Here is a 25619-nt window from a genome sequence, read left to right as displayed (position 1 = left end):
CTGTTACTCTTACTGTTGGTGCTGTCAACTTGCATCAACGCAATCCATTTTTCTCCGGACCTAAAAATTTTTGTACATTGAAAAATCAAACCAAGCTTAGCTAGCTTCTTAATTAATTAATCGATGAAAATTGTATATATTTTCCCTTGGGCCTGCTTAAATTAATTAATCGATGAAGCACTCTCGTGGAAATTAAATATATAATGAACAAGCTAAGCTACAATTACTTAATAATGTTCTTTTAATTAGCTCATAACAATGAACAGAATTAACAAGCTAAGCTATATATATAGCTACCACTTGAAATTAACAAAAGATGCATGCATACGTATATGTGGATGATATATATATATATATATATATATATCGATTGATATATACATAAAATAGTGAGACCTTTTTACATGAGAGAGACGTGTCACTGTAGATAAGCTGTAAGATGACAGTGAAGGTACGTCGGAAGGATCGAGATCCGACCTGTGCCACATAAACCTGATCGTATATTGTAGGTCAGGGTTAGTTTAGTACGTACGTGCGCACTTAATTTCTCGATCAATCGGCATCCAATTCAGCTAGCCTTGATTTCTCCTTTGGATTGATAAAGACGCGTTCTTCGACTCCTGGTTGGAGATGTACGTTTCTGGATTCTAGATTTTAATTCCAGTACCTTCTTCTACCTCCATGTCTTTAATTACCTCAACCGCTAGCAATGCTAAGGATCCATCTTTTACGTACATGGTATACCAGTAATTAGTTCCCTCCTCCAGACACAAAATTAATCCAAATAACACGCTAGCTGCATGCATGCAATTCTTGTATAACGTACCCCTCCTACCTTCTTCATAGTGTAAGCCAGTACGTACGTACCTTAAAAAGGACGATTTTTGAGGAATAGAATCAAATTAACTTGTCAACAACCAAATAGTGATCATGAAGGAAGGATGGCATTTTGATTTAGTTTCTGTCAAGCAAATGATGCAAGAGGAGCAACCTCTTCAAGTAATTTACTCTATTCATTCATCTAGCCCTATTTAAGAATTGTCCACTTCAAGGACATGATGTGTACTGTGGTAGAAAATCCATCCAAGTTACAATGACTTAGCATGCCTATAATGCTGTTGGTGGACGTAAGGAGCAAATTGAAAAGATGCCAGGAGTGGTAGGCATGATGAATGAATCATGCACATATTTTTTAGGCGAACATCTTTGGGTATTTCATTTTCAATTATGGAGCTTCCTAGATTTGCGCGCTTCATCCAGAGAAATTAATTAAGCTTAGGAATTGAATGATCCTTCTAAAGGGGGGTCTTTTGTTATGGCCCTCCTCTGGAACAGGTAAAAGTAAAACACTCCTTGCTAGAAGTGATGTCTGTCTGCTTGATTGTAGGTGAAGGTATGTCTGACTGCTTGATTGTCCCACAAGGACAGAGTATATGAAAATTATGACAAAAGTTTATATCATATCTCACATAATTGTAGACAAATTTCACATTGACAAATCCACCGAATCTATGTATCAGAACACATCTCTGACGAAATGAGACAGTTTTTTTAAAAAATATAGAAAAAGGGCATCTCTGATCTCTAGTCACCATTCCCTTGTTATTGTAACTCACTCTTCTTTCTTCCTGGGTGGTCGTCCGCTGTCCAAGATCCACGACGACCAATAGAGGGGCAGCATAGTGCAAGCAGCTTCTATCAAGATGGCAACTGAGAGCCCTGAAAAGTTAGTTCCCGACACTCCTAAAAATGCAGCAAGTGCAACCCCAAAGTAGCCACTGACAATGGACGCAAGTGCCAATGCGGACATGGCAAAAGCCATGACAGAACCCTCACATCCAGCAGGGCAGAGTTGTGAGATAAGAACGCTAAATGGCAGAACTTTGAACAAGAAAAGAGCCTCCAACAACCCTGAAAAGATCACAACATACATGGAGTCTGAAATTCCAATCTTCCTGTACATTCCCTGTACAAACAGGGCATCAGACATCATTAAGAAAGCAGTGGTTAACTGCAATACCGATAAAACCTTCCTTGCTGAAGTCCCTTCAAAGTACTTGTCATAGGCTACACTCCAAGCCAATAAAGCCGCCTGACCAAATACCTTGGACAAGCCAACAACTGACGAGTCGAGTTTTAAGTGCTGCGTCTGGTAGAAGAACATGGTGCTGGTCAGCAGTGGAACTAGCGCATAAGATGCTGAAAACCACACGATTGAATGGAGGATCTCTGGTTTACAGAGAGCAACAGATAGTTCTGATAATTGTTTGCTGATGCTAGAAGATTTTGATGGTTGACCTGCTTTCTTAGGAAGGTCGAGGGAGCTCTCAGGGATGGCAACAGTTGTGACGAACTGAATCACAAGCAGGAGGGCAAATAGGAGAAACATGGTTCTGGGAGAAAACTGATTAATGGCCATGCCGCCAAAGAGATTTCCAAGAGCGCCTGCTATGGAGGCAGACATCCAAGCAAAGGACTGGAGTTGTCCTGACGCTGATGGAGAAGAGGACTGCTTCCCAGCCTCAGCAACGATGGCATCATTTGCAACCTCCACTATGGATGCACCCAGATTACTGAGGAGGAGGAAGAGGGTAAGGATGCCTACAGAAATTGATGATCCGGGCAAGGAAGCGATTGCCAACCATGAGACCGCTTGCAGGAGAGCTGCACAATATCATAAAAACTCAAATTAGTCAGTGGTAACTTCTACGAAAACATGGAAGAAGTAAATTATAAATAGATAAATATAATCTCCTACTCAAACAAAATCTAACTCTAGTACACTACAATGACGCAACCAGCCGTCAGCTTCTTAAAAGTACTTATAATTATATCATGGAGGCGAAAATTGAATGCATCAGTTCTAAAATTCTATTAGATAGACTGACATCGCAGAACTCTAAATGAAGGATAAATATCACTTCTTAATAACATATTACGCCACATTCATTAGAATTTTTACACATCGAAAGAATTTCAGAAACCAAAGAAATATGTAGAAGATCGTATTCGGAATCTTCACACTCCGCAGTCAGCTATATATGTACTCAAAGGATTACTTGTGTAAAATTTAATACTGGTGCAAAAACTGCTAAGAAAATGGATATAAATGCAAGAAAGCTAATAGCAAGCTCAACTGGCTACTGCTTTTGCTACATCATGCTTGCCATTTGCCAACTTTCAGAGATACCAAAAGTAGAAGAAAAAGGATAAACTATTCAATAATTAATTGAAATTGTTGATCTGGACATTACATAAGTATCATTGCACATCTTAAATACCACAGCTGTTTGAGACTGCAACTTTCTCATGAATAAGATATGCTCAAGTTATCACTGAGCGCCGTACTATTCATATACGAGACTATTTTATGAAAGCCCGGTGAGGCCTCAACCTTTGTTCTTTCCTCCAGCTGCTGGCTTGCTTTCGCAGCAGTCCAAAACTGCGCTTTAATAATCTAATGGCCAATTTAATCTTCAATAAACATAAGCACAAGATTATATCCTTTATCCATGCAAGTCCTTAAATTGTGAAAATTAGCTATTTTGGGCTCCAAATTGAATCCCTTTAGGGGCACTACATATTTTTCTCAACATTCTCATCTTAAACATAAAGAACTCTCTTACCGTGTTTATTCATAATCGTGCAACATTTGAACCAATAAACACTGAATTTGTGACACATAAGAAGGATATTCAAGAGCAACAAATGGAGCATAAAGAGAACGCCACTCGCATGAAAAGATCAGTGAGTGTTTTACAGAAAGATTGAGTGAAGTATCTTCACTCAACTTCATCATCAACTACTAGGATTCTATGAGTAGTAGCAAGGTGCTTGAGAAGAAGCTTTAGCAGCGTAAAGCAAATATAATAATAGTACAAACAATCATTCTTAACCTATTATGATTATAAAACAGGACAAAAGTACTTCAAACCCACTCAGAATCCAAAATCCATTACAAAGAACATATCCTAAAAAATCAGAATACAAATCTTACACGACTCAACAAACACCTAAGTTGGCAAGCTAGCTAATGACATATCTTAAGATTAATCAGAATATAAATCTCCCAGTTGGGATTGCAGCGTCCATTCATTGTGAGATTAAACCAGCATATCGAATAAAATAGACATTAGACAAAAGCTTTTCCCGTCGTCACTAGGATCAATTAGCTAGTTTTTTAACTTGTCAAATGGGCCGTCAATGATGACGACAGCATCCCCATATCACTAATCCCAGTAACATAAGACCGACCCGCCCTCCTCAAGTCAGTCCTACTCCTCTCCAACAAATTCGAGATTAGTAAACTAATAAGCCAATTTGGTAAAAACAAAAGTACAAAACAGTTCATCACTAAATGCGGATGCAAACTGGGCTGAGTCGCTCGGCCTGGCCCAAAACAAAGAAAGCGAGGACACCAACTCACACGAGGGTCGGCCGCGGCCGACCACATCCACATGGGATATTCTCGTGATTCCTCCTAAAGAGAATGATTCCACGTGGCCCCTTAGGACAGATGGAGCCAGTTGCTCCGCAGGAACACCAGAATGGCGCCTGGATCCCAGTTCCAGACACCCGATGACGGAAGCGGCGGACGACAGTTTCAAAGAGACTCGGTGAGAGGAAGAGACAAAAGGAGGGGGGGTTAGAGAGAGAGAGAGGCATACCTCCGATGGCGACGTACGGAAGGCGATGCTGGCCTCGGATATAGACGGCGTCGGAGAGGAGACCGTAGAGGGGCTTGGCGACCATGGGAAGATTGGCTGAGTTCTGAAGGATTTGGAGAGACGACGGCGCCACCCCGAGCCCATCCTTGAGGAAGAAATTGACGCCTAGCCATGGGAAGCATCGGAATCCTTGCATCCAAAACCCAACTCCCACCACGCATCGCACCCAATCCATCTCTCTCTCTCTATCTCTTTTATATATATATATATGTGTGTGTGTGTGTGTGTGTACCCAAAAATTCAAATGCACAGAGGGAAGAAGCTTTGGGATCTGGCTTCCTCGTCGATGGCATCTTATATAAGATCGATAGGAGGTTTCCAATTAGGGTGCGCTTTTCTCTTGTTTTTGTTAAATTTAATTTAAATGACACGTGTTGGCGTCCTGTGGAGATCTGGAGAGGAGAATATCTGAGGATTTGGTTGCGGGTGTCAAAACGAGGAAACGATGCTTCAGGGAAGGAAAGTAATAGTGAGGATTTGGTATCGGGTCGGGTCGGGTCGGGCCTTAGCGGACGGAGGTTTCTTGCGAAGAGAAGGATACCATTTCGGAGAGCGATATTTTTCTCTTACCTTTTAGGAAAATGAAGGAAAAAAAAAATCAATGAATATGGAATAAGGTGTCATCTGTCCAACATTTTTATGAGATATTTTAACACAGGATTCCAACCGACTTATTAACTTTTTGCAATCTCATGTCTCTACACATCACTACCTGATCAGCAAACCACTAGAGCCTCCATATCAAAATTAATCATCGACTTCCCGCAAAGCTCAAGAGTTGGTTTACTATAATAGATATAAAACAAATAGTAACCAACTTACAATACCAAATAATATACGTCTTTGAGATAGAAATAGATTCACAGAAGCCGAAAAGAGGAACCTGTTGGGAGGAGTCTAAATAGACTGTCGACAGGACATCAATCCGCCCCTTCACTGTGATTCTGAGACGGAATTGCATGAAATCAGGGAAGGCGTAGAATTCTCTCATTTGCTGTTACAAGGGTTGGTTGGTTGGTTGGTTGGTTAGTGAGTTTCTCTCAATGATCTCTATCGTCATGCACGGAGCAAGAAACAAAACAAAACCAATTACTCGTATAATACCTGCTTTTGTTACGAACTTTATGTATTCATTTTTACTTTACTATCAATAGTACAACGCACCTGGATTGTGCTATTTTTATTGCCCTATCCATCTGAGCATGCCCTTGTTATGAGTGCAAACATGAGATAGCAATAGGAACAGATGGCAATCCCCCAAATCCAGTGATTGACCTAGTGAACAGGAAGAATACTATCAGTTGAGATCCAGTTGCATGAGGGTAAGGGGCATCACGACGTTAAGTTTGCAGGAATAGATGAGCATCCACAAAATGTGATGACATTTACTTACAGGAAAAGAAGTTCACACCATTGAGCATGCACTCAATAGTAGCACAAATCTTAGTGAAGCTGTCCGAAATTGTGATCAAGAGAAATCATAGGAAGTAAACAAAATGACAGGAAAAACCTTTTTTCTCTCTTCCTTCAGGAACTCTTGTTCACCCCTGCATCTCACAATATACGAAGTTGGCAAGCAAACTGATGTCCTCAGCCCCCCAAATGGAACCTTTCAGTGAAGATGGGGATTTATGCGGCTTTAACCATGAGGCCAGAAGCATCCCTGACCCCATACTATAGATTTGTCACAGGACAGAGGCCAAGCTATATATCTGGCAACAATACAATCATGTAACAGCTTTGGCCAACAAAAAATCAAGAATGCTTTCTCTCCCATTTCCCCTCCCGCCTCCCATCCCGCTCTCTTCGTTCAACAACTTGCCTTGATTTGCTACCTCGTGACCCATGTCTCGATACAGACCCATACCCTCCTGCCAAGCCATCAAAGGCTGAGCCAAGTTCTGGGTCACCAATGCTACTCGCATCTCCAGAATCCTTACTCCCTTCAATGCTGTCTTCATAACAGATACTACGCTCCTCAGTCCTGTCCCTTGATTGTAGAATTGTAGGAACATGGCCAGAAAATGATCTGGATCCAGCAAGCATATTAGGCGATGGAGAGACGCTGGGACCAGAGGTCGCCATTTGACTAGTGGCACTCTCACGGCCTCTGCTGCTTGATCTCATGCTCCCTTCTTGTCGCCCAGTTCTGACATTCTCTCGCTCATGGTATCTTTCCCTAGGCCGACTGCACAAAACTAAGAAGCATGAGAAACAGATTTCAAAAGGCTACTAGAGATGTCGTAACCTATGCTAGTGCTATCCAAGAATATCTCCATTTAATTGCTGAGATAAACTAATGACTGTTCTATCCAATATATTCCAATTGTTGTAACTGCTGTTGTTGGGGCATGAAATCCTAACCTGGTGCCTTCACATCTCAAATGATGCCAATATAATAACTAATAAGCCAGCCCAATATTTATCACATTTACAACTTTGCAATCGAACAAGAAGTGGAAGGTAGTAACTCTCCTATTTGGCTTATCTATGCAGAATTCTCTAAACCAATATAATTGCCCTCTCTTCTCCCATGAATGCATCTAAGAAATATTTGAATTACTTTAATTTTTAAAATTTGAGAAAGTATTAAGTATTTGACATGTATCATGTCGAATATGGCATCCAATACAAACATAGGAAGTATCCATGCTTGGAAATGTTCAAATGAATACGTGATATGATGATCAATGCAATGTAATCACAATAAGACAAACACATCGGCAATGAATAATGCATTAGAATTTCAGAAATTTAAAATTGGAAAGACCACCTGTTGGGATTGGATGAGTAATCACGTCGTGATGACCGAACGCCAGATTCTACTTGCTCCAATTCCTGTTGAAGATCTCTCTGCAAACAGAGGCGATGAGCAATATCAACCATCTTCTATGATTTAGTGCAGCATAGTCTACTGAAGAAAGTGAATAGGACAAGACAAAAGCAAAGGATACCCCTTAACTAGAATATTGGTATAAAGTGCAGAAATAATTACCAGAAGTCTCAAATTCACTAGTATGAACTATGAAACTCAGTAAGTTCTTTACAATTATCAGATACATCAGATAATATTAAATTTAAGCTCAAAGTATCTTTTGGGATGATTTCTACAAAGATTCTGTTAAGTCCTACTTATTTATGATACAGGACGAACTCAAGTTAATTCACATAACCGGGATATACTCACTTGATTTTGCCATTCTAAAATATTATAGAACATACTAATCAAGAAACATACGAGTCTAGGCGACTGCACTTCATAGTCAATGACCGCCCAATAAGTTATAATATTTCATAGTACCTAACTTCCTGCTTCCAAGTTCCACTTACAATCACCAGTGAATCTTTAGCATAACTAGGTAATTGTTTGCTGCACACTTGACACTTCCTACTTTCTTATTTCACATGTTAATTCTTGTACCATTTTACATATCATCTCACAAGATGTATCCTTATATCATAGATATAGATTTCTCTCAAAAAACAAATGTCTCCAAGAAGTTGACTGGGAAGGAGATGGTGGGAGTATCAACTATCAAGTATGAAACTTGGAAAGGCAGTAATCTATCCAATAATGAAACAAATCAGACAATAACAAGGCATACTTGGCACCTAAATCAGACACTTTTAAACCAACTAGAACACATTTAATCCAGAAATCAAGGTCATTTTGTTGTCATCAACACACATCTGTGCCAGCACATCAAAGGACTTGTAATCACAATAAAAGTAACAATGAAAGGAATATCTGTATTGAATGCAATATCAGGGACAGGTTTGAGCAGTAATACTTGAGTTTGCTTTTCCCTTTCCAGATCAAGATTGAACTGCAGTTCCCTAGTCTTTGCATGCTCAAGCTCCAATTGCCTCTGCCTCTCTAATTCACGTTCCATTTCCCTGGCTCTTTCCCTGGATAGAGCTAAAAATGAGTAACATAACAGGATAAATTTCATATTATTTCCAAGAGAACACAAAGAAGAAATAAGAGCATAACCTATCAAGCTCTTGTAGAAGTTCCATTTCTCGTGAATTTGCCTCTTCCAAATACTTTTGGCGAGCATGTTTAATCAGAAGCTTTTTTTGCCTGCGGACTATTATTTCTTCTTTGAGCTTGGATCTTTCTCTGCAAAGAAAAGTTAATTATATGGGTAACCTATACGTTCTAAAGAAATTATGCCTACATAAACAAACCTTAGATTTGTATCTAACTTGCAGAGAAAGAATATGCTACCAATAGAAGAAGTGTCTGACATCAACATTCACATTCTACCACAGAGTACAATGATACTTTACTCATGAAACAAATCCCAGTAAAGAACACAAAAGTGCATCAGCACTCGGGGACTGAAGTACTAAACATACAGGCATCCACCATCATATTATCTACCGTTGTCTCTGTAGACAATGTACAGACTGAAAGTCAAACAGTGAACATGCAGAATGTTTTATTAATGTCCAGAACTTCTTTCTGAAAAGTACTTTATTCAACAACAAGACATGAAGAGTGCATACAAAACAAAACAAGCAGAAATGGAGATAGTCATTAGTGCATGTGACTAGCATCCAAGTACCTTAATGACTATTGAGATTTTTAGACACTTACAAGGATCTAATGTTATCCTTAATTTGTTGAAGACGGTCATTAGCTTTTATATCAACATTATAATCTGCCAAAACAAAAAGAAATGTTAGTCAAATAAGGATAGAAAGAGTAATGCAAAACCAAAGATGATAACTACAGCTTACTTGGTCGAGTTTGATTCTGAAGGGCATCTTCCTGGGTGTGGTCAGATACTTCTTGCAGTGCTTTTTCTTTCTGAAGAATTTCCATTTCAATTTCTGCTTCTTCTATCTCCTAAATATAATTACACATAGGATACTTGAGCTAAGAGATTTCCAAACCAACACTGAGGAATGTTCTTGTTGTTGCTGTGTTGGCTCAGAAAGCAAAAAAAGCAAAATAGAATAAACTAATAAAGTGAGCTGTGTAACCTGAGATTCCTGGTCAATTCTCCTTGAGAAGAAATCGAAGTATGATTTGACAGAAGTCAGAGAAGATAGGACCTGTAAGAAAAATACACAGTTCTCTATGAAGTGAGTAGAACAGTAGCAATGCAATAAGCTGAAGTTCTCACCCAGCATGTCTAGTAATAGGGATGTTAGTACCCTTGATGAAATAAATTTAACAAAAATATATTGTGCTTCGACCTTGAATCAACAATTTACTTACGACTAAAATGTGCCACTAATGTTGATGCGGACATCACTAATAGAACATGATGGCGTGTGTACCAACGTAGGAGGCACAGACATTTGATGATCCCCCCATAGAGATTTAGTTATGATCGAGTTTATTCATTACATGATATTTATGATCGATTTTATATTTTTATTTATTTAGGGTGTTTTTTGCTTATTTATATTGTAAGTCTATATATAGACCCGTTATACTTTATTTTGAGGTTAATAAAGATAATTTGATTTACTCTCCTTTTTAAAAATTGGTGTGAAATTATTTTAAGGGTGGAGGTGTGAAACCATTTTAAGGATAGAGGTGTGAAACTTTATTCTTCTTCTCTATTTGTTTCCTCCTCCATCTCCCTCTCTTCACCACGTTTTGCATCAAATATTCTTCTTGAAATTGATGTGGCAAAAAGAATATATGCTTCAGCCATCTTAAGAAATTCGATTACATATTAAAACCTCTTACTACCTTTTCCTAATATATATTTTTTGTTCTATCAATTGAATACTAGCCTGCTTTCCTTCATAATCAAAGTTTAAGATTATCAATAGCATGGGGAAGTAAAAATGGGACAGATCACGTGGGCCATAGTGGGAGGAGGCTATGAAGATTCCCAAGAGTGAACATACTCACTAATCTTTAAGTTGGAAAGTGCAGGACATGGAGAATTCCATTTAGTCTAGCATTGAGTTAATCACCATTAACTACCAGAAAGTACCAAATAATATGTCCACATCTAAAAGAACATCTCAGTAAATTAAATTTTCTCCAGAAAATATCGAAGTCAAAATTATATTGTAAAGAAAACATCCAAGTCACACCTCATGTTCTCCTAGTGCTTAACCTTCTCTTATCTCCAATATTTAACGTACTGAAGGTGTTCACACCTTCACTCTTACTAAACTATGGAGACACAAAAAAGTGAAAAGAGTATCTAGAAGTATAGCTTGTTGACCCTACGTATGTGATACACTATTCACAGAAGTACATAGAATCCGTAGTGCAACTGACACTACAATTTCATTGGTACATCACTAATCTACTTGCATCAAAGAAAACACAGGTGCTTGAAATTTAAGTAAATCATCTGTTTAATAACTGACCTGAAGAATTGACTCACGGGTGTTCTTGAAGCTAGGATCGGTATGTTTAACAGTAGAGCTGGCCGAAAGTACTTGTTTCAGAGCCTACAAAGCATAACAAATAAATGTGAATCCAAATATATGAGATCAGTCAAAAATCACCTAAGGGCAGTGGAACTTTCAACTAGAAAAGAAAGCATTAGGTATACTAGTAAACAAATCTCATAGCTTCTAGTAAGTAAGACCAGCAAGAAAGGGAATACATACTGATTTTCCACCATCACATTCATTTCTCAGTTTACAGAGAGCGTGACACAACTTTTTCTCCATATAAGCAAGTCCTGTGATTGATATTTCAAGAAAACAAATGTCCAATATTACACAAAAATAAACTACGATATGAAAAAATAAATCCAACAGCATATGATATGACTTCTTCAAGTAATGTGGATAAATTATGTTAAGCCATCATCATCACAGACAAATTAGAGGAATATATTTAGGTACCAGTTCTTGATTTCCCCATTGTCTCCAAGTTCCTCCAAACACTTTCAGGAATCAAGGCAATATCTTCAGCAGGAGAATAAAGGCAAGCATTTGCAAGGAGAACCAATGAAAGTTGTGTCAAATAGCTTTCTTCTATAGAATGTGAGAGTTTACTAGTACATTGCAGTATGGTGTTACTTGACACAAGAAAAGTGCACAGTTGGTTTCTCTCTGCAAAGGGGATATAGCATGAAAGCAATGCCATTGCATTTAACCTTAACAGCATTGAGGGATCAGATAATCCCAATGCTGCCACAATATCCCATGTCTTAGAAACCAAGGAAGATATAGCTGATTCAGATAACGAAATAGCGGAGCGAAATCCAACTAGTTGTTGATCGATTCTGTAAGATCCTGTGTTTACTTCAACATTACTGCTCACGTTAGTGATTCTTCCAAGATGGTGCAATGCAATAGAACGTTGTTCTGGTTCTGGATGACCCAACATTGTACAGAATAAATCAACTAATGCAGTCTCGCCATTTGTGAAGTTATCGATTCCCCTAGTGACTAATGAAGATAACCATTTATCAGTCTGCAGTCTCCATGAAATCCTTGGTGCATGGCGACAAAAATTCTTGATCGCAGTGCATATCTTGCTGAGAACGCAGTCTAGAAAGATGTTACTAGGCAATTCAAGTAAATAGTCAAGCATGGAATTTGCTACTTGCCAACACTGATTTTGTTGAGTCATTAAGATAAGTCCTGCAAGGTCTACAAGAGCATTTGTCCAATATTGAGATGGAATCTCACTGGAACCACACTGAAAATTGTGTCCCACATTGCTATTCCCAGAAAGAGTACCTGCTCGAAAGAAGTAATGAAGGCATCTTGAGAATAACATACATTTTGCTGCTGAAACAATGAGTCTCATAGACAACTTATAATGCAGTTTCCAGCTAGCCTCAACAGCTGGGACAAGCTGAGTAATGAACTTTTCTAGTACATCTGAGAATTCTTTAATTTCACTTGCAGATAGGGAATCAATCTCATGACCAGAGAAACCAGCACCCGGTTCTTTAATGTCAAGATATTCTGTTTGCCAAATTAGACTCCGGTCTGCACTATCTGGAAAATTAGAATAGAAGTGTAAGTTGTCATTAGCATTTAAGGAACTAACTGTCTCAGATAATTGTTCTCTCTCAAGTGGGATGTTAATGCCCAACAATTTTACATTTCGTTCTAATACTACATCACAACTATCCATGACCTTCTGAAACGCAGAAAGATAATTATGAAAAGAAGATGTTGGCTCTGAGGTGGTAAAATCAACCCACAATAGCAAGGACTCCAAAATTTCAATCTTTGTCCTGAGAGACAGATCAGGAAAGAGGTACCCTAAGATGAAGATCACTAATGCTACCTGAATGTTGTTCTCGCCAGAAACATCCTTGGGTTCTTTCTTGCACCTCATACTTTTGAACAGTTCGTCAAAGTTTAACAACTCAAAATCCTGAGTGTTGGACCCATTAGCCAACAGCTTTTCATCTTCCGTCATCCTCCTTAAGAAATAAGAGATCAGTGGCCTCAGAAGACATAATACAGATTCAAGGAAGGTCACATCAGAGTAAGAAGCTTTAGTTAGTGATACCAAAATGTGGGCTACCCTGGGCATTTCAGGAATAATAGCTTCCATGTGCTCCCTTACGATTGATTCAATTAAGTATAGAACAACTGTTTTAGCATTGACTGCAGTGTATCTTTTCAAAGAATCAACAGTATTTCCATATGGTAGACTATCCTTAACACTTTCAACATATGGCCACAAGCAAATGTCAGAAAACCAACAAAGAACATCTGCTACAGCACTGCAGGGAAGACATTTTAAATGTAATCCGACAGCTTCCAAAATGATCTCTTCAAAAGAACCAAATTGATTTTTCATGGTTGGGAAGAATAGATGCATGTCAGGATGCAGAACCTTAAACAAATCCTGGGTATTTGATGGACTAGAAGGCCTGAATTCTTTCTCAGATAGAAGGCATTTGGTCTCAAAAGATTCCATATTTGCAGCCTCAACTTTCGGTCTGACTATATTATCTATAAATGCAAGCTCATCTGCAAAAATAGATAGTAACGAAGTAAGATGGGAGAAATCAGAGGCAAGAAACAACCGTCCACTCAAATATTGCTTTGCATAACGAGATACTGCCATCCACCCAAGGAACCGAGGAAGTGGACAAGCATAGTTCGAAAATTTAGATATTTTTTGCATCCATGATGATGGTGGAACTAAACTTCTGTACTGGAAACCATTCTTTGTTATGTTGAGAAGCTCCATGACATCATCATTTCCAGATGACGCTAAAACTAAGTTCTTAAGAAGGCCCCAACGCCTTTGCAAGCCATGTAACTTTTCCATATCTAACTGCATCTTTCCTTCTTTAACTTGATGGTACAAAGATGCAAGTTGTCCATTAAGATTCTCAGCAGACTGCAGTATTATATCAATCACATTTTCTGGAGCACAAAATAGTTTAGTTGCAGACTGCAATAAAAACAGCAGGCTCCGGAGAAGAACTTCATGAGATGAGTGCTGCTCTCTCTGAAACTGCCGAACGATAAAGTGACAAAGCAAAGCCTGATTTTTCCTCACCAACGTTACAGCATCAGCAAATTGTATGTCTCCCTGGGATATTTCGATGGACTGCTCATCCTCTTCATCATCTGCATAAGGTTCACCATAAGATGTCCTTCCATGGTACTCACTGTCCAGCTTGGCAGCTTGTAGGAGTATATCAAGGACAGTTTTGTCTCTGTTTTTCTCAAGATGAGCTACTGTCTCTAAATCAATCTTTTTCCTCTGGAAATTGCTGCTAAGTTCCATGACGCCATTTTCTTGAGTTAGTTTGGCATGAATACCATTCATCTGTTTGATAAGCTCTGAATTGGGTCTGAAGGATATCATAAAGAAGGGATTTACATAGCATTCAGCAGCCAAAAGTAAGGCATCTATTCCAGCATCATGTCCCTCTGGAGTAATATCATGCTGAGAGCACAAATCCAATGATAATCGTTGAAACTCTGCAGTCCTCAACTCACAGTCCTTGTGGACTATAAGCTGCAGATAATCTGCTTGCATATTGTAGTAATCAGCTGCGAAAACATTATCCAACTGAAAGATTCCAGTTAAGGTCTTCTCCTTGGTATGTTTATCATCTGCAGAGCCATTACTCGATTCTAAATTAATTTTATCAGGGCTGTTTCGAAAAGGATTAGCAAGACTTGTAAGCACACATTGTTTCAACTCTCTAGGAGCAAACAGGAGGTTGGAATCTCCAAAGATATCTGTCTTTAAGGTTCCTTCACATGCATCAATTTTTCCATCAATGTCTTCACTACTGCAGGATATGCTGGATCCCCCATGAGGGTGGACTGTAGAGCCCGGTGAGGCAGTCAAAGATTCTGGATCAACCTTAGAAGGTGGACCTCTGCAGAGGTCGATGTCAGGAGGCAATGGCATATTTGGACACAGAATAGATAGAAGCACACTGCAGAAGAGTAGAGAAAGATTCTGACATTAATCCTTTGTCAATAAGAAGGATAAAATCATGAACCTGCATAGATTTCCTAGAATTGGGAAAAACAACCATTATGATTATGACTATATATCAAGAGAAGATGATAAACTATCTATAATACTTGGATATGTAATTAGCAATTAGCTCAGAAGCCCAAACGACTTTTCTCTTAAAGATAGTTTAAGAATAATCTGTTTAAACTTTTGAGGATATTCAGAATTTCCATAACATCTTTCACTTTTTATATTGGTACTTAACATTCGTAAGACTTTGTTACCCACAAAACCTCTAAAACACATAAGAACAGTCTTCAGTAAACCTTGGAGCGACTGATCCTCTACGCCACTCAGACTCCAGAGATGGAAGAACAGCAGGCCTTTGAACTGCCGTGCGAATAACATTTAGGGCAACAGCACATATACTCTCCTGCCTTTCCAAGAATACAGCTGAAACATCACCAAAAGCAATTGTATTCTTCATGGCAGTTATAGCAGGATCAAGAAAAGGTTCTAGCATCTCCAGAAGAAAAAGAAGTTTATGCTTAACTTCCTGAAAGTTAAGATCGAGAAACATAAGTTACAAAAGAAAGTGACACTTAAAATAAACAAGATAATTTCTGCAAGATATTTGCATCCTAAGGAAGAAACAGCAGGAGACAGACCTTATATTTGGCGAGAACATCATCCATATGCCCAGATATGGCTAGTATAACATATTTCAGAGCAGCACGGGCACGATTAATAGATTGTCGGGCACCCTGTCATGCAAAGTTTTCATAAAGCATTTAGAGTAATTCTTTAATGCAAGAGGCTAAACACTTCTCCAGAGGATAAGTAGAGCACATCTAAAATGAGAAAACATACAACACCCCAGAACAAAAAAAGTTGAGCAGAAGCACATCAAAAGAACTTCTGTGCTTAAACATTCTTTTTTATGTATGTGAAACAAATGAACCTTACCTGGATAACACCCAAGAGGTCCTCCAAGAGTTCAATTGTAAGATCCATCTGCATTGGAGTCAGTAAGAAGAGAAAATTGTAAAGAACAAATATGGATTTGATTGAAGAGAGGAACCTTTGCTATAATTATAGGTATCCACGGCGATAATGGCCCAGAGCACAAATCAATAAGCACACATGCTGCTTTTCCCTGACATGGTCAATAAGGGGAAAAAAAGAAAAGAAAAGAGAGTAAATGACCTTAACTAAGCAACTGGTTCTATATTCTCTTTCTAAATTTAGAATAAGGTGACAGTATGTGATTTCACATTCAAAATGTCAGCTGACGAACATGTGATGACATAAATGATGAAAGATAACCCGCGCATGCATGAAGAAGAGGATGGTAAACTGATGACGATGACATGTTAACAATCTGCAAGCAATGTTGAGTGTCAAGACATTGTTGCTGATATAATGACATCTTGATTTCAAAAAAGAAAATTTGAGTTTTAAAATCCGTGAACCTGAGAAAAAGCATGCTGTACAGGAGGATGTTTCCATTGGAAGAAACTATCATCAACTTGATCTAGAGGACTACTATTAATAGGAGGGCGAAGTGCTACAAGATGAAAAGTTAGGAATATTATGAGAACTATATTAACATGAAAACAACCATAAAGGAAAAGGGAAAAGGAATCAGAAAGAAGGAACCATTTACCTGGAAGCAAAGCCTGTACAAGTGGTAATATTGACCACAAATTTGAACTATTGTCAGCCAACTTGCAACAAAGGAGAGGCTGTGGATTTAGATGAGACAAATAAAAAGGTAATCAATCATAAGTTCATAACTAATAAGCTCATAAGCTAAATCAAAGGATCTGACTAAACTATGACCGCTTTCTTTCAGATAACATAAATAATTATGCATGTATATGAATTTACATTTGATAAAAAATGCTTTACCTGTGATGCAGAAGCATAGAGGACATGAAGAATACCTTCTTCAACAGCAGCAATATCCAACACATTCAAATAAGAATCATCATAGCTGCTTTCTAGTATCTTAAATTCTTCTCCAAACAAGCTTGAGTAGTCAGCAAGATGAACATGATTGGTCACTTGAATTTTAGCTACTTCATCAGAAATGGAAGATACAGTCAGGTCATGATCAGGCACTGACTCGTCTAAGGGTTTAATAGGCTCTCCAAGCTTCTGTAGAGCTCTTGATGCCTAAAATCGACAATATAAGCCATAAGAGAAAATTGTTCTGATAGAGGAGAAGAAAGAAAGATTATATAGATACCACAGCAGGAAGAAGATACTAAATACATACTCTACGACAAACTATTCCAAGATGTGCATCTTTATATGCCTTCCTAAGAAGTACAATGACAGCATCAGAACGAAATGCTATGGAGCTCAAAGCAGGTTGAAGTAACGATGGACTGCGCGATCTCCTGGGCTGTGCCTGAAAAACAGAATGGGTCAATTTAAAATTGTTCTGCTTGGAGCTCTACCAACAGGCAAAGTATGTGCATATCTGTCTAGCCAATACAAAGGTATAGCTGGTCAATGTCTTACCAATAGGTAGAGTAAGTTTGGTTTTGGAGCTTGCAGAAGCAAGAATTTAAAAGAATCTATAGGGGTTTGGCTTAAATATAAGGCATGAACTACAGGAAAAATCAAAACTTGTGTCTCTCATCTCATGAACAAATTAGAGATATACACTAGATAGAAGCCAATAGACATTGTCACCTATATATGGAGTATACAATCAAAAATCAGAAGAGCAGCTCAGTAAACAAGGATAGAGTTGGAATACATTGAATATGCAATTAAAGCTCAGGCAGAAAGAAGACTTATGCTACTCTTTGCCATCACTACCCAAAGATCAAATCTGTCTGACTTGAGTCACTTGACAGGTGCAAACTAGCAGCATAGTAATACAGATTTTCCTAATGATTTAGTGGCAGAAATATCCTCAAACTTATCTAGGTTATGCCTAGATTAGTAAGCTAAAGATGTTATATTGTTATTACAATAGAGAGCAACTTGCAGCAAGTTCTCAAAGATATGCAAATATCTGCCTCCTTGGGTTTGTATCTCTGTGGTTATCGCCAAAAGCACAATAATTTATATTCAGGTACATCCACCAGCTATGGAATTTAACTAGTCCTAGCAATACATGTAGCGAGATCAAATGTGGTCGTGATCAGTAACAGTAGGTGATTTTAAAAAGCAAACTATAAATAAACAACAAAAAGAATAGTGTATTACAAAGACGCATGTCGTGAATTGCATATAATTGAGGGAAAGAAAACAATGAAGGTGTAATTCATTACCTCAAAATTTGAGGACACTGTTGGCATGGAAGCCTGGTTGCCTTTAGAAGCATCTGACTCAGAAGGGTTAAGCAGAGTCTTCACAGCTTCCCTACAAAATTCATAGGAAGGGATTGCTAATTATGACCATTACATCAGAGAAACTTGATAGACACTTTCCATCCATTGCAAAAAAAAGTGAGTTTGGGGTGATTTGAAAGTGGATTAACTTAATTTTCTGTGTCCACTCACCTCCTAGTGAGAAGTGGCACTGTTTGCAATCAAAAGCTAACTAAAATAAAAATAATTAAGATTGAAGAGCTTACATATATTCTTGACCAAAAAGATACATATTTTACAACCAGTAATGACAAGTACAAAGAATGTATATCAAGTCCATTCAACCCTTTTCAGATCTTCAAAAGTTCTTTTTCTTCCTCATATTTGGTCAACTTCTAGCTCTCATTTGACCAAGTGAGCGGCATGCATCTTATACCATTAGCACATGCTTCCGTCTCCCCCATGTATAGGTTTGTGCATATTTAACAAGTATTAGTACATCTCAGCAAAGAAAAAGCCAGCTGATTGAACATGGTTCACCTTTTAGAAAAAGAGCAACTCAACCAAAAAGTATCTATAGTCATAAATTTGGTAGATAATCCCAAGATATGCAATGCATTGAAAATAAATGTCACACACCTTTTTACATAATGTTTTGAAAGAGCATCATTCTAAATTATGAGAGACAATTAAAATTTCACCTTTCATTCACAAGGCGCAGGATCGGATAAAATGGGCCAGCCAGCATTGCAAAAAGGTGTATATTACTCTCAGCTGCATCTGCAAAACTGTTAAGATCTGCCTGCAATAAGATGTAAAAAATTGTTAACTACTGCAAATCTAGAGTTCAGCGATTATAAAAATAAGTAATAATGGCAATGATAAAACAATTAAATTCCACTTCACAAAAGCAAAGCGATGGCTGTACCTCAAGCTGGGGAAGGAAAGGTAGCAGTCTAACTGCAATGTCTTGAAGCAACTACAACTAAATAGCATTAGAAGTTGCAGAAACATTTCAAATATAGCTTTCCAAAAGGGAAATAGAAAAAAGAGAAATATTATGTTATTTGAACCGTAATTTACCTGAAGATGCATATCATGAGCATCTTGTTTGTTGGTTACAATGTTTGGCAACAAGTAATTAACAATAGGTTGAAACTCTGGTTCTAGTCCAGCCACAGGAACTCCAATCAGCTGTCAATCATTTGTCAAGTATAATATATCAAAAACACAGGTGGCAGAGATTAAAAAAAATGACGACAGCGCAGCACATAAAATATCAACAGAAGTTACTAATCAACTTCCAGATGTTTCCTGTTGTACACCTTCATGTAGTTTTCCTTACAAAGGGGAAAAAATGAAGAAAGAGAAAGAAGATCTGGCATGATGCTGCATGCTGCAAAAGTTTTTGAGACCAACAAAGTGCCCCTTCGATGAAAAAGGAGACCATCGATTAGATGTTTCAAGAAATGCAAATATGAGGCACCAAAGATAGGATTTATGCTGGAAGATCAGTAATACTTTCTTAGGTACTTAATAGTATAATTAAAATCTAGACGTGTTTGGCCTACCTCTGAAGCAGAATACATTTAATTGATCATATCCTACCAAGGAGAAGACAAGTTATCAACTCCAAGAAAATCAAAACTAGGCCAATAAGGCAATAACAGTAATAAAGCCTTTAACACAGGGTACATGAACCCTTTTGTCTCCAATTAGTATTATCTTGGGCAATATCTTCCAGCAATAAAAGGACCATAATTCTTTCTAACTGCTTCTAGCTTTCTAACTTGATCTTGTTCTCCTCATTGCAAGGCCTTGCATGTAAATTAAACTAGTTCTCCTTATTGGTGCACATTGATGTGCATGTCTACCCCATATTCCATATTAAAAGAGTCCGTATACATTGGCAAGAAAAGTACCTGTATAAAAAATATAGCTATTGGATTTCCCCTCAAACATGAAATCCGTACATAACGGCAAGGAGTGTAGTTCATGGGATACACCATATCACGCCTAGGTGCTTCACAACGTGGACGAACCTTTACAAATGCCTCAGGCTGGACCCAAAGAGAACAAAATTATTGAGAGAATATAAAATCAAATCCACCTAAAAGAATCTTAAGAAAATATTGACACATAAGAACTATTCCATACAATGTAACCTATTATTCACTAAAGAAGTAAAAGCATCTTAGATTTAGACAGAATAGACTAAAGATGACTCCGCCGTACTAATGGTGAATACCAAATGATTCAAATCAATACTATTAAGAGTAAAACACAGTGAAAGTGAATTTCCATTACTTTGTAAAGTTTGTTCATGCTTCAAGTAGATGGTAAATATAAATAATGTAATCATATTCACATATAAACGGACCAAATATCCCACCCCACGAAACAACCCAATTGACTGACAAGCATATGTGTTAGGTACTTGATTCAAAAATCCAACAAAGGAAAAGAAAACAATAATGTGACTCGGACAGATATAAGATACTCGATGGGGTTCCACTATGAGATGACGATCATGAATTCTAGGACTTGCAAGCTAGATCATAATAAATGTCAAATCACAGTTTATAATTCTCAAGATGCCCTTATCACTTATTTCACCAAAATTTTATGTGTTGAGAATCAGTATTGCTTTTCATAATTTTATGAAATTGCATGTGAATGATAGTTCTTCATTGACAAATAATATCGAGATGCTTGATAAGTTATTCAAAACACGGACTATAAATTTTCTAGTGATAGAATCATATACAAGTAGATATTTTCTTATATTTTTAACATTTTGAACCACATTGAAGAAAAACTTGCTGTTTTCCTAGATTATCTTCTACTCAACTGATTCATTTGGTTGAATTCTCTGAATATGAAATGCACATAATCAAGTGAAAAATTTTAAAAGTGAAACTATTCTATTTTATACTTACAAAACTTAACTAGGAGACAGACAATATTGAACAAAGAAAATATGAACAGACTCCTCAAACCTTATACCGCAATCCAGCTGTGATTTCCCATTCAAGAACAGATTTATTATAAATCCGAATATGTGAAAGCAGGCAAGCTTCCTGCAGAAAAAAAGAATACATAAGACATGTGCCATTGAATTATTAATGCAAGCCCAAGATGGAAACCACTCCCGCATGCGTGTTACAATGACTAATAAAATTGAATCCAACAGTAAAATTTCATGAGAAGACAAGTTGACCAGCTGAATTTTACAAAAGTCGAAAGTAACAAATCTTTGTGGAGAACGAAGAAATCGCAAAAAAAACCAAAGTAAACATATTCCCAGGATCGAGATGGAGTGAAGGAAGGGCCAAGAGTACCTTGAGAATTGATACTTTCAGAAAGAATCTTCCTCTAAATAAAAAGGATACTCGTATGTGCAAGCTAATCTACTGAGTGAACCATAAGAAGAGGACAAACGGGCTTGAAATTAACAAGAAGAGAGTGTTCCTAGGTGACGTACGTCGAGTTCCAGGAGGATCCACTCCTTGGTGTTGGTGGCGGTCGACCAGTGGGTTCGGAGATCGGTCTCAAGAACGTGGGCCGCCTTCTGGGCGGGGTATTCACGCGACATGGCCTTCACCTTGAAGGACAGAGACTTCACCCTTGGCTCCAGCTCCATCTCCATCTCCACCTCCACCCGCAACCCCTGGGATGAAGGTTTCGGAAAAGGGGTAGGGTTAGGGTTAGGGTTAGGGTTTAAGGGTAAGGATTAAGACAAGAGCGTGTCACCTGTTTTTTGAACCACTTTCTTGCTTTCGAAGGCTCGCGAGCGCGAGAGAAAGAAGGGAAGACAGAGGAATCGCCACTCCAAGGTCACCGCTATTTTCCTTTACCTCTCTTGCTTCACAAACCAAGGGCCGTCGCACGTGACAGTGAGTGAACGGTAATATAGACACACTCTACTGGTTTTCTTGGAAATGTGTCGTGTTATTATGTAAATTCTTTATTTATTTTTATTTTTTTTATTTTGTAGACACGCTCAACAAATTAAGGCTTGATTTGTTATTATGTAAATTTAACCTCATCACTTTTTAAAGGAACGGAAGTTGATTATAATTTAAGGAAGTTTAAATAGCACTAAGCCTTTTTAATGAAATTGTGTTTTATATCTTATATTCTCACTATATATAAATCAAGCCTTATAATTCAGTAAATATGTGTAAAAAAAAACTTGTTATTAGATTTGTTAGCTAACCTTATTCAAACTTCTATATTAAGTTAACTATACCAACAAAATTATAAAATTATAATCGGCTAAGTTATACTTATCAAATCTATACTTAACTTAATTAAATCTAACCCAGCACAATTAACTTAAGTACCTAACACAATCTAACTTAACTCAGTCTATACTAAAAAAAATTTGTGTGAGATATTACTGTTTCTCTTTATAAAAATCCAAAACCCCTAATGCCCTAAATGAATATTTAAATCTATATATAAATAAAAATGCTAAGCTCAAACTATATCTAATGTGTGGAAGAGAAGAGAGAGTTGCTAGAAGAAAAACATTTTCTTGATTGAAAAGAGTAATCAAGTTCTGCCCCAAACGAGAGAAAGGAAAAAGAAAAAAGAACTAAGAGTATTTTAATCATTTAAAAATCTTTAAATTTAACATATTATTTTCACTTGCCAAAATAAAATAAAGGTCAACTAAAATTTGCATTTAAATATCAATCTAGACCGTCTGCATTCTCTAGGCTTTTTATTCCAACCACTGAAGTGAATGTTTTATAGCTTAATCATTGTATTAATCGAAATAGTCGTAAGTGCAAGGAGAGATTTAAAGAGGAATCGTTGTTTTTCAATCCAAGAATCTCTTTTCCTCCGAGTGTAAAAAATTAATATTTCATGCCTGAAATCGCACAATCTTAAAAAGAAATAAAAACAAAGAAAATAACCTCACAATAAAATACCAAAATAATTACAATGCATATATATTGTAATCTTCACCTCAATAGATAATAACTAAGGTATAAGCTTAATAACGTTAAGTCTTCATAAATAGAAAGTTACCAAACTTACGAGATAAGATCACAAGAGAAGTAGAAGGTAGAATAAAAGGTCATCCATCTTCTATCTAACAAAATTTTAAAATAGATCTTCACTTTTCTTGCTCTTTAAGATGACACCAAAATAAAGAAGATGACCTTTAAATTTTTCTTGACATATATAATGACTTACTTATAACCAAATAAGACTCACACATAATACGATAAAACTATTCCCAAGATGCCCCTACTTAGTAATAAGCACGAGGACTACTAAAATAATTTTGATAGTAATATATTAATTAGCTAGATAAAATAGTATGACAAAATGATAAACAAATTTAGCACTAATTTTTAGCAAGACAGGGGAAAAATCATGTTAGCAGGCATTCGACCGTTGGATATAAATCAATTGTAGGCAAAACTCTGCTAATTAAACAGTCAACTCTGCGGTTCAAAAGTTTAAAAAAATAAAAGAACTCGTTATCATCTTATTCACAAACGGGAGGAGTAGATTGCGAAGAAGGCTTCAAATAATAAGACTCTGCTAATTATTAGCTCTTCTTCTGGGAATCCCCATTGTCTTTCTTGGCCGTGGCCTGGGAGTACAAGAAGGTCCCCAAGACGGCGATAGCCGATCCCAGAGCATTGAGCGGCCTGATGGGATTCCTGAACACGATCACAGAGGCGACGATGACCACGATGCGCTTCATGGTGTTGCCTACCGAGAAGGTGAGCGGGCTAATGTTATCGAGCGCCTGGTACGACGACTGGTTGTAGAGATGGTAGAAAACCCCCGATACCATCACCCATAAGTAGAAAGTCCACGGCGATGCCACCTTCTCGAGCGCAACCCCCAACCCGGCCTTCCACTGCGACCCCTCGACGAACACCGCCACGGGGAAGAGGTAGAGGAGGGACAGGAAGGTGATGCATCCGTAGAGGTTGAGGCCGTCGATTTGGCCGAACTCGCCGAGGCTCTGCTTGGAGTAGAGGTTGCGGAGCACGAAGGCGACGTTGCTGATGAGGGCGCCGGAGAGGCCGCCGAGGTCGAAGGATGCCTCGGTGACGGCGGCGAGGGAGCATCCAGCGACGATGGGGAGGACTGAGAGCCAGACGGGAAGAGGGTAAAACTGGCGGAGGAGCGCGGCGGAGAGGACGACGGAGAAGACGGGCTCGGAGGATTTAATGACGTGGGTGAAGGATACGGCGACCTTGGAGAAGGAGACGCAGGCGGAGATGTGGCCGACAGCATGGAAGAGTGCGGGTCCGAGGAGAGCGACGAGAAAAGGACGGGAGATGACCGGGAAAGGCTTGAGACGGAGGAACCAGAGGGAGAGCATCCAGAGAGCGCCGGCGAGGAGTTGGAAGGAGGCGAGGAGCCAGGGGTAAGGGAAGACGTTGAGGACCTTTTTGTTGTAGATGTTGAACACCACGTTCTGGGCGTACCAGAGACCGAACACCACAGCTAGCTTCACCTTGGTTGCGTCCGACTCCTTCTTCTCGACGGCGGAATTAAGGCTGGAATCTCCGACGTCTGGGCTGGGATTGGAAGCAGCAGCTCTGGGAAGGAACCTAGTGGCAGTTGGAAGGGTTTTACTTCTACACACTCTTATTAATTGACTGGTATTTGGGAAGAGGAGGGGGTGGGTTGTGAGGCGGGTGGACGTATGTGGGAGTAAGTGAGTGCGGAAAAGGGTGGTGGTGGAGAGGGGATGATGGTGTGCCGAGAGCATGGCTTCAATTGATTGGGTTAGTTCGCACTTGTAGATCTAGTACTAGATCTGTTCGACTCTTCTAATGAAGCAGAGAGCGAGGAAGAGGAAAGGGAACAGAGACGCACATCGAGGCTGTGGGAATTGTTGGAGAAAAATGGAGGATCTCTCGCCTTCTCCTTCGGGTCTCAACTTCCCAGTCCCAGCTCACACCCCGCACCGCTACCTAAGCTATTTTCCTGGATGGGAGGATAGATATTTTACTTTGTCAATAAATGGAGGAGCTAGCGCTATCACATATCTGTGGTGGATTCTGCACTTGGTTAGTTGACTTGTCAAACTATCATCCATACGAATAGTAGCATAAATTAGCAGGGGTGATTGGATCCCGATAGATGATGAAATTAAGAGTATAAAGGGAAGTTTGTGAATTTTGCAATCTTAAA

The 25619-nt window shown here is 38.4% G+C and overlaps 3 protein-coding genes across 7 annotated transcripts; all 3 read right to left on the bottom strand.

The window, feature by feature from the left end:
* Positions 1-1440: 1440 nt before the first annotated feature.
* Positions 1441-5163, bottom strand: LOC140783663 (probable folate-biopterin transporter 7). 2 transcript variants are annotated; one of them, XM_073130613.1, is made up of 3 exons: positions 4668-5054; positions 2021-2664; positions 1441-1911 (listed from the first exon to the last, which is right to left on the bottom strand). In XM_073130613.1, exons 1-3 carry the CDS (start codon positions 4900-4902, stop codon positions 1744-1746), a joined length of 1047 nt encoding a protein of 348 aa, XP_072986714.1. In that variant the 5' UTR covers positions 4903-5054; the 3' UTR covers positions 1441-1743. The 2 variants fall into 2 exon arrangements, with proteins under 2 accessions (XP_072986714.1, XP_072986712.1); XM_073130611.1 differs by having other exon boundaries at positions 1441-2664; positions 4668-5163.
* A 209-nt stretch (positions 5164-5372) lies between these two features.
* Positions 5373-22326, bottom strand: LOC140783662 (uncharacterized). 4 transcript variants are annotated; one of them, XR_012108165.1, is made up of 30 exons: positions 22197-22326; positions 21928-22113; positions 21443-21523; positions 20366-20503; positions 19527-19637; positions 19372-19422; positions 19145-19245; positions 18405-18495; positions 17396-17530; positions 17026-17292; positions 16781-16859; positions 16587-16681; positions 16412-16495; positions 16196-16270; positions 16081-16128; positions 15783-15878; positions 15441-15670; positions 11562-15091; positions 11322-11395; positions 11076-11159; positions 9720-9791; positions 9474-9582; positions 9331-9394; positions 8722-8850; positions 8519-8636; positions 7501-7580; positions 6121-6915; positions 5892-6002; positions 5611-5777; positions 5373-5513 (listed from the first exon to the last, which is right to left on the bottom strand). XR_012108165.1 is itself a non-coding variant. In XM_073130610.1 (27 exons), the coding sequence occupies exons 2-27, from the start codon at positions 22090-22092 to the stop codon at positions 6483-6485; spliced, it is 6540 nt and encodes a 2179-aa protein (XP_072986711.1). In that variant the 5' UTR covers positions 22093-22113; positions 22197-22326; the 3' UTR covers positions 6045-6482. The 4 variants fall into 4 exon arrangements, 1 of the variants encoding a protein (XP_072986711.1); XR_012108167.1 differs by having other exon boundaries at positions 19145-19241; XR_012108166.1 differs by lacking the exon at positions 5373-5513 and having other exon boundaries at positions 6238-6915.
* A 1511-nt stretch (positions 22327-23837) lies between these two features.
* On the bottom strand, positions 23838-25426 carry LOC140784438 (xylulose 5-phosphate/phosphate translocator, chloroplastic). Its single transcript, XM_073131854.1, has one exon. It carries the CDS (start codon positions 25192-25194, stop codon positions 24013-24015), a length of 1182 nt encoding a protein of 393 aa, XP_072987955.1. The 5' UTR covers positions 25195-25426; the 3' UTR covers positions 23838-24012.
* Positions 25427-25619: the final 193 nt, after the last annotated feature.

The sequence above is a fragment of the Typha latifolia genome, chromosome 3 (genome assembly GCF_019914945.1).
Source record: "Typha latifolia isolate L0001 chromosome 3, TyphaL0001v2, whole genome shotgun sequence".
Taxonomy (NCBI): Eukaryota; Viridiplantae; Streptophyta; class Magnoliopsida; order Poales; family Typhaceae; genus Typha; species Typha latifolia.
The sequence above is the reverse complement of the archived record's forward strand: the minus strand, read 5'-3'. Positions and strand labels throughout refer to the sequence as shown.